The following is a 9,630-nucleotide window of genomic DNA, read 5'->3' as shown; positions in this document are numbered from 1 at the left end:
GTTCAGGTACTGATGACTGCCTTCACCATAGAGGCGCATGTGGAGGATACGGAGGCTAATTCTGATAGGTGGTTTGTAGGAATTTATGCGAGTTGTGACCATTAGGTTAGGAAACAACAGTGGAAGGTCATAGAAAAAAGGAAAAGTCTGTGGGGGGAAAGATGGGTTGTAGCTGGAGACTTTAATGATATTGTATCCAATGAAGAAAAATGAGGAGGTACATGTAGAGAGGAAAGAAGTTTTCAGGACTTTAAACAATTCATCAATGAGAATCAATTGATGGATATTGGCTTCACTGGACACCCTTGGACTTGGTGTAACAATTGGGAGGATGCGGGTGAGGTCAAGCAAAGACTAGATAGGGGACTTTGTAGCTTTTCTTGGGCACAGGTTTATGAGGATGTAAATTGCAGGCACATAGATTCTTATGCTTCCGACCACAGCATTCTGATAATTAACACAACGAGGAACTCTAGTCGGAGGAATAAGAGATTCTATTTTGACAAGAGGTGGCTAAAAAGAGATGACATCGGGGAGGTGATCAGGGTTGCTTGGCAGCAGGAAACGTATGGATCTAGGATGTTTCAAGTGCAAAAAAAGATTAAGAATTGCCGTATAGCTCTCCTAAAATGGGAGAACCAATTCCAAACAAACTCAAGGCAGAAGGTTGAGCACATTAAAAACCAATTGAGTGAACTGCGGCAATCACATGGGGGCACCAGAAAGGGACGTATAGCATCCCTAAAGATTCAGTTAAAGGATGCATACAAAGAGGAAGAACAACACTGGCATCAGAAATCAAGGATACAATGGCTTAAGGAGGGTGACAAAAACACAAAATATTTCCATGCCTTAGTACATGGTAGGAGAAGGAGAAATAGACTGAACAAACTTCAGCGAGACGATGGTACTTAGACTGAGAGCGAGGAGGAGTTGAGTAATGAAATTGCGGATTACTATAGGAACCTCCTAAACTGCAATGAAGTAGGGGACTTAACTGAGGTACTGGATGGTATACCCCACTCTATCACTGATGATCTGAATGAAAATCTGTTAAAACCAGTGTTGGAATAAGAAATTAAATCTGTAATTTTCTCTATGAACCCGGACAAAGCTCCTGGGGCTGATGGTATGTCACCTTTATTCTTTCAAAAATTCTGGGCTACCATAAAAAAAGAAGTGGTAAATGCTATCCAAACCTTTTTTCACACTTGTCACCTCTTTAAAGAGTGTTAATCATACTGTGATCACTCTTATCCCCAAAGTGTTAAATCCTACATCCCTGAAGCAGTTTAGACCCATAAGTCTCTGTAATACCATGTAAAAAATCATTGCTAAAATCTTAGCTAATAGGCTCAAAGGTGTCTTGCATTGCTGTATTTGCAAAAATCAATCTACTTTCATCCCTAATAGGCAAATTCTTGACAACATTATGGTCTCTCATGAATATTTGCATTATCTAAAAAACATGAGACATGGCAAGGATGGGTTCATGGCAGTAAAGCTAGACATGTCTAAAGTTTACGATCAAGTGGAATGGTGCTTTCTAGAGGCAATCATGCACAAGATGGGATTTCACAGCATATGGAGGAACTGGATTATGGAATGCTTGAGATCTGCATCCTACTCATTCAACATAAATGGGGAGGTTAAAGGGTACGTTATACCCAAAAGAGGAATTAGACAAGGTGACCCTCTCTCTCCTTATCTATTTCTACTTTGTTCAGAGGATTTATCCAACCTACTCAGGAAGGCTACGGAAAATAGGATGCTGTCCAGGATGAAGATAAGCAGACATGGACCTAGTATAACCCACCTGTTCTTCGCAGATGATTCCCTAATTTTTTGCAAAGCAAATAAGGATCAGGCAAAAGAGTTAATGAGGGTGTTGCATGTGTATGCCTTGGGGTCTGGTCAAGTGATTAATCTGGTTAAGTCGTCTATACTTTTTAGTAAGAATGTGAGGCCAGGTTTGATGAATGAGATAAGCCAAATCATGGGGAACATGCAAACAGTCAGTCAAGGCAAGTACCTCGGGTTACCAATGGTAGTTTCGAGAACAAAACAGCAGATTTTTGGTTTTGTTAAAACAACCATACAACAGAGAATGCTCAAGTGAAAAAACAGGTTCTTAAGCTCGGCAAGCAAGGAAATAATGCTGAAATCGTGGCCCTAGCTATGCCCACATATACTATGTCCTGCTTCAAGATTCCATCCAGATTGTGTAAGGAAATCAGTTCACTAATGTCAAACTATTGGTGGGGAGAGACCAATGGCAAGAATAAAATACACTGGTGCTCTTGGAGAAAGCTCATTCATAACAAGAACATGCGAGGATTAGGCTTCAAAGATTTGGAGGCCTTTAATACAGCACTACTAGGCAAACAGGTATGGAGGTTAATAACGCAACCCAACCTTCTAGTCAGTCAAGTTATGAAAGCCAAGTACTACTCCAGGTCCTCCATATTCAAGTGCAAAGTCCCCAACAATGCATCCTAGATATGGAGGAGCCTGATTGGAGCTAGACAGTTGGTGGAACAAGGAACCAGAAGACAGATTGGCAATGGAAAGAGTACACATATCTAGGAAGATCGCTGGATTCCGAACACATCAAATGGAAGAGTAACTACCACGAGATCTATGGATGGTGGACCGCAGAGAGTAGACGAGCTGATATGCCAGAGGAGCTGGAATCAAAATTTGATTTTCCAAACCTTCAATACCAAAGATGCGGACAGAGTCCTGAGTATCCCAATAAGCTTAGCTGGTAGGGAAGATTCTCATTTTTGGATACACGGGATAGATGGAAATTACTCTGTCCATTCAGGGTATAAAGTTATGATGCTTCACAAGGCTAATAAGCAGGAAAGAATTCAGAACAAGAGCTCTACAAGTTGGGACAATCACACCAGCAAGGTATGGAAGGAATTGTGGAGATTGAAGGTCAAGCATAAATAGAAAATATTTCTATGGAAGTGTCTCAACAATGCTCTTCCAGTGAGAGACATTATCCATGGTAGAATCAAAGTGGGGGACCCTATTTGCAACAGATGCGGAGAGGAAAGGGAGACGATTGAACCCACATTTCTAAACTGCGTGCAAGCAAAACTGACTTGGAAATTAACCCCAATCCAATGGGAAGGAATGATGGAGCAGCATGGCTGTTTCAGAAGATGGTGGATATCAATTACGGAAGCTAAACACAGACCACAAGGTTGGCAACATATCTCTTTAACTGTCCATATTCTCTGGCAAATATGGAAAGAGAGGAATAAGGTGAATTCAATGGCAAGAAGTACTGGCCATGGAGAGGACTATACAGAAGGCAATGAAGGAATGGTTAGAATTTGGGGAAATAGATAAAGTGGTAACTAGGATGAGTACAAACGAAACAGAAGCTCTACAACTATACCATCAACAGTTACGTTCAGAATTTGGTTAACTGATTTTCAGCATTGGGATCACAAGGGACAAGAACCAGCCTTGGCTAGGCATTGGAATCTGTCTCACAGAAGCAGATCAAGGATCAAAGATGGGATGGGCATTACGAGAGACCAGTTCTGGATCGGTACTACTGGATGAAGCAATAGCACTCAAACTGGCAATGTGTAAAGCTGCCAATCTGCAACACAGGGTAGTACAATTCCAAGTGCAAAATCAGAAACTCCTCAACCATATTCGAACCAAACAAGTAAGGGATATCATATTAGCAACTATTGTGGATGATATTGTTCAATTAAGACTTTTGTTTCATATGTGCTCCTTTTGTCTAGTTCAAAATGATAAGAATCAACTAAGCTCCGAGCTTAGCACCTATGCGTTAGGCATCATCTTTGATGAGGAACTTTTGTTTCCTTAGTGGTATAATTTCCGCTTGTAAAGCTATATCGAGCCTTTGCTCGCACTTATACATCTTTTGACAAGAAATACAAGCATTTATCGTTTCGGAAAAAAAAAAGACCAAGCCACGGAAGCCACCAAACGGTCTAGACCAATCACCCGACACCCTTGATGAATCTTCTTTGAATCTTTGTTGTATTCTTCTCCAGTTCTCCTGTCTTCTTTGCTCTTTTCACTTTACTTTTGTCTACCAACTCCCAAGTACCACCGTGAAAAAAAGAAAGAAATGAAAGTGACCCACGCTTTCCTTTTTGATCTGCATATCAGAGAAGTAGGCAAGTAGCTTACTTTGTAAGCTTTTCTTAGAATAGTAAAGATAAAATAATTTTTTTAAATCTTTTATCCGTTGGGCTAAGTTATATATTTGTATATGGGCCAATAAAATAATTATTTTTGTTTTAGCCTATTAACAATTAAGAATTGGGTCTTTTTATTCTAATACATCACATTGGGTCAATTTACTATGGAACATCAAATTATATGTTTAATTTTTAAAAGTTAAATAATTAGTACAATAAAAAATAAATAATTTTTTTGAAGAAAATAATTAATTCAAAGATGACTAATTCATATATATATATATATATATATATATATATATATATATATATATATCAACTCTCATAATATAAACTAAAATTATAAAAATTTAGGGGGGGCCATTTTATTTTACACACATATTTACATATTATGAATTAAAATTTCAAAACTTAAAGGGGGCCATAGCCCCCCCCTCTGCCCCCCCTTGGCACCATCATTGGATATAATAGTTCTAGTGTTTTTTTTTCTTTTCAAGTAGTACTAGTCTTATGGATCAGTGGATGATCTATTTTTTTTTGTCCCAGCATTAAGGATCAATGAGATTTTTGTGGTTCATTCTTAGGACAAAAATGTGGATAAGTGGATGATGCTTTATGTAATGGAAGCATTAGAAAAAAAACATGAAACTTAATTTGGAAAGAGAAAAGTAGGAGATAATTGAACGAAGAAAATTGTTTTTATTGTATAAAAGAATAAATTTAGAATTTGCAATATGTACTACTTAATTTTTTATTCTTTTAGTGTAAGTGAGAGCGATCAAATTCCTGGACTTCTCATTTATACTCTCACCCTTCGAACCATCCAATCTATTTCTCCTCTTCTCTGCTACTCAACTTAGTAAGCCATTGGGGTTTTAGAGAGTCTTATTACAATAAACTCAAATACTCATCAAAAGCAAAAATTAAAAATCAACCCATTGCCTAATAACAGGATATTTTTTCTTTTTTTTTTTTAAAAGTTCAAATTCATAACTAAATTTCGCCCCTCGCTATATGTCCAAATTTATTATGAACAATCTCAAGTTGTTTTGCTTCGTTGTAACATAGTTGGCTAGAGCTTGTTTGTTGATGTCGCTTTGTTTATTTGACTGATAGCAGTTAATAGCTTAGCTTTTTTTGTATTGATTGTAACGTACATTTTGCTAATTGAAAATAAACTTTAATTTACCCAAAAAACAAACCAAAACTCAAGCTGTGAGTTTTTGGTCATGGACAATTAGCATTTCTTCCTGGTCCGCCATAGTAAAAGTAATTTCCCCATGCATCGCTGCACTTCTCGAGTAATATCCTATAGTAATTTGGGTTCGCAGCGAAAGTGTAAAGGGTACCAGGACTCCTCAAAGTCTTCGATACATCAACTACTTGAAGATTCTTGAAGTAACTTGCCCCTTTAAACCCTTCTTCAGGAAAATGGCCACTGCCCATTTGAGTTGTGGTGTGCTGCCCATTTGGTTTAAGATTTATCACCTCTCCGCCCCATTGGATCGTTGAAGCACTGTCAGCTAGGTTTGTAAACAAGGAGGTAGGCCAGTAACCAACTTCGTCATTCCCCTAGTTGCAACCACCACACAGCAAATTGTTCGTCCTAACAAAATGTGGGTTCAGTCTAATTAGGTTTAATTTGTAGCCAATAATATGTTACACAAATATGTTTTAGGGAGTAAGGGGTAAGGAAAAAGCAAGAAAAGGAGAATGGAAGATGCAAAGAAGAGAAAGTCTCATCCTAAGATGATACATGCTTGAATAGCAAGTCGATTAAGATTCATAGATGAGTTTGATTTTTGAGTATGTTGATCTACTTATGGAAACAAAATTATTGACACAAACAGATTTTTTTTTTTAAATAATTTAGTTGTATAGATAAATGGAGAGAAAAATAATTAAGGCGATCTCATCCCATTTTAATTGTGCGAACGAAGACAACAATTAGTATATTTACTATTTTACATAGCAAAGTAATATCAAATAGTATAATGAGAATTCATTAACTACAATAAAGTCCAGACCTACTACGCCTCAGCTGCATCTCCATACAAGAAACTACAATTGTCCTACAAATTTTTTAAATGATATGTTTTAGCAAGTAACTGGCGAAGAAAATGCAAGAAAAAAAGGGGAGAATGGAGATGACAAGAGCAGAAAGTCTCATTGTGAGATGATGAATACTTTTAACCAAAAACCCAGGTCGGAATCTGGTTTTCATTTGTTACCTTCACTATATATAGGCTGATGTCGAATTGAGGACCATGGTAGGTTGAAACAGGGGAAATGTTGGCCCCCAAGGCAATTTTTGTGCTAGTTTGAACAAAGCCAGGGCAAAACATGTTGTAGCATCCAGTGGATCCATAATGATCTCTCTGTTACAGAAGCCAGATTTTAGTACATATCTATGATATCAATATAGAATCAAACTTTATTTTTAGTATAAGTGGAAGGACTCGAATTCGAGATTTCTCACTTATACTCCTTTCTCCCAAGCCACCCGACCCATCCCTCCCCTTTATAGATTCAAACTTATGTAAGCAGAAGTTGTGTGCATTGAAAAAAATTGATTGCCCAAACATACTAAGTGGAAAATACAGTCCAATACCAAGCAGAAGTTGTTTTACTTACAGTCCAATAAGTGAAAAGTCTTGGCTTGTTGTCTACAAATATATCAGCGTCTACCTGTTATTTTAACAATTGAAGTAAGCAAACCATATAGTATGAGATAAATACCTACATATTTACAACTCACAAACAAGATGAATACTACGTTACTGATATTATAGAGAAGCAATACTGTCCAACCAGCTTCAATGGTGTTGGTATTCGAACCACCACCTCCAACAACTCAAATCTGGGATAAGCTAAATTCAATTCTGTTCTGAACGTAGGGTTGCCAAACGTTTATTGTTGCCTTTGCTCCATGATACTTGTCACCTTGAACATATGCAATTGCATATACTACACAATTGCAAAAGAAAACAAATATACAACAAGATGAGACTACAAGTAAAAAAAGAAAAAAAAAAGAGAAATTCAGATTAAAAGAAGAAAGAAATCAATTCAAAGAGGGGAAAATTACAATAAAAAAAAGAAAAGAAATCCCTCCAAGGTATAACATGATTCTCACTTTATTCTCTAACATAATTGTTTGTTTATCACTTTGTGAGACCCAAGATCATTAGTCAATTCTAACTTTACATAATGGCAACCTTTGAATAATATTTTTACTTAGGATAATTTAGTTGATCCACTTAAGGTGTAGTGTGTTTTGTACTTACACCTTAAAGTCATCTTTTCTTTTCTTTTTTTTTTTTCTATTTTTAACTCCAAGAACTTTATTGAACTCTAATATTTTATAACGGTTGACGGGTATTTTACATACGTGCAAGCTAAAAAATACCGAATTACACCCGTTCACTGCAAGTATACAGATCAACTAGTAGTTTAGGGTATATATCGGGTCGATCCCACAGGGAAGAGTGAACAATTACCGGTATTACTAAAGCTTCTCTATTATTTAGACTATCAATAAATTATAACAAGTAAAACCTACTGAACTTATGCAAGAAAATAACAAATGAAAGCTCCTTAGGTTGTGGTATCCCTAACTACTCATGCAAGTGCTATTTTTGGATCATTGAGTACTACATCTAAGCTAGTTATGGTGTAATTTCCTTATGCATTTGAATCCTACTTTCGTAGTGAATCAATTATACTCATAACTAATCCATACCTATTCTCATGGTTATGAAATTAGCTACAAGTTTATTTTTTCAATGAAATTACATGAAATTAATCACCAAAACCCCATAGGTGCACCTCTACTCTCGTGAGTATACTCCCCATGTTTAGCACTTATTGAACTAATGTTAAATCTCAATTTTCATTGCAGAAATAACACCTTAGATAATCACAATTAATGGTACCAGATTAATCATGATTTAAAGAGCTAAAGTGCTAAATAACTTGCTCAAATACTAGCAATCAAATAGCCAAATAATAAACACTAACAATCATAGGAAGTTCAACCAAACCCAAGGCATAAACTTTAGAAACAAATAATAAACATAAATTCCAGAACTTGCATTATAACCATAGTTAAGAATCCAATACAAAAGATAAAGAATTGGAGTAGAGATAACCCATGTCACTTGAGCTTCAACTCCTCCTTCTTTATCTCCATCTTCATCCTAATCTAGCTATTATACAAGAATGGATTAACTACACTTACTACACTATCCTACACTAAGGAAATGAAAGAACTACATTTCTGCACTTCAAGTTCTCTCCCGTATGATCCTCAATGTCCTGCATATAAGCTGATGAAAAGTCCTTCCCTTACCAGTCAAAAATTTCTGCTATGATTCTCCAATCTCATTTTGTTAAGATAGTCAAAAACCATTGTTTTTGACTTGAAAATAAGCCACCTTGTCTGCCCTTTTGTCTTCTGAAGCATGTGCACCGAATTCTCTTGCAGATTGTAGCTGGAAAGTAGTTTGAACATAAGAGAATTGACTGAGCAAATTGCAGAATTGCGGCCAGAAAACGCGCCTACACAAAACGCGGTTACAAGTCACGTTTTGTGTACTCGCGTATTCACTTTTTCCTTACTTCAACTGCGATTTTCTCTATCATAAAGGCTGAACTGGCTTTTGTACAAAACACCAAAGTTGTAGCCCTTTGAGTTAGCTTTCCAATGCTTCAAGAATCATCCAAATCGGAGCTTTGTAGACTGAGATATGATCAAAATACTAAACACTGGTCGGAACTCTGTTTTCCACTTTGGACAGCTGAGTTGAATTTCGGTATTTCAACTTTTGGACTATGAAAACGGCTGAATTGGACTTTGATGTCTTCATACCAAATGTAGATCTCTTTCTTAGCTTTAAATTGGTATAAAGATCACCTCAATCCGATCAGTGTAGCTCCATATATAGTCGAAATACTGAAGAGTGTCAAAACTGTCTTGACTTGCATTTCCTTTCTTAAACGTTTTTCACTTCATTTTTCTTTTTACCACTTTGAATTCATCACCAAATCTCTATTTTTCACTTCACTTGACATCCTTTGGTGGTTGAATCATCATTCCTGCATAAAAATGAAGTTTTTACTATTAAAATCAATAGAAATGCAATATTAGCCATTTTAACATAAAATGTAGTTTTTTACCAAAACCTTAGTTATTTTAATTATAAAACTAAATAATCAAACCAAATTAACTAATAAAATGCACTTAAAAATACGTAAAATAAATCCTTATCAAATACCCCCACACTTGAACCATTGCTTGTCCTCAAGCAATAAGAAATACAAAACCAACAATGATTCAAAATTTGAAAATAAACATATGTAGCATTTCAACTTCATTTCCTTAAAACAAAGTAAATAACTATTATGCAATTATTCAATTAAATTCAAGTAC

The 9,630-nt window shown here is 36.2% G+C and overlaps 1 protein-coding gene and 1 pseudogene across 1 annotated transcript; one reads left to right on the top strand and one right to left on the bottom strand.

The window, feature by feature from the left end:
- Nucleotides 1-279: 279 nt before the first annotated feature.
- Nucleotides 280-915, top strand: LOC140005744 (uncharacterized). Its single transcript, XM_072046741.1, has one exon. It carries the CDS (start codon nt 280-282, stop codon nt 913-915), a length of 636 nt encoding a protein of 211 aa, XP_071902842.1.
- Nucleotides 916-5,426: 4,511 nt separating this feature from the next.
- Nucleotides 5,427-7,499, bottom strand: LOC113740965 (protein neprosin-like; annotated as a pseudogene).
- Nucleotides 7,500-9,630: the final 2,131 nt, after the last annotated feature.

The sequence above is a fragment of the Coffea arabica genome, chromosome 1c (genome assembly GCF_036785885.1).
Source record: "Coffea arabica cultivar ET-39 chromosome 1c, Coffea Arabica ET-39 HiFi, whole genome shotgun sequence".
Classification (NCBI taxonomy): Eukaryota; Viridiplantae; Streptophyta; class Magnoliopsida; order Gentianales; family Rubiaceae; genus Coffea; species Coffea arabica.
This window is presented reverse-complemented; position numbering and strand designations above follow the sequence as displayed.

What these genes read in the sequence shown, in the direction of transcription:
- LOC140005744 (XM_072046741.1), top strand. Translation starts at nt 280, where the DNA reads ATGGATATTGGCTTCACTGGACACCCTTGGACTTGGTGTAACAATTGG.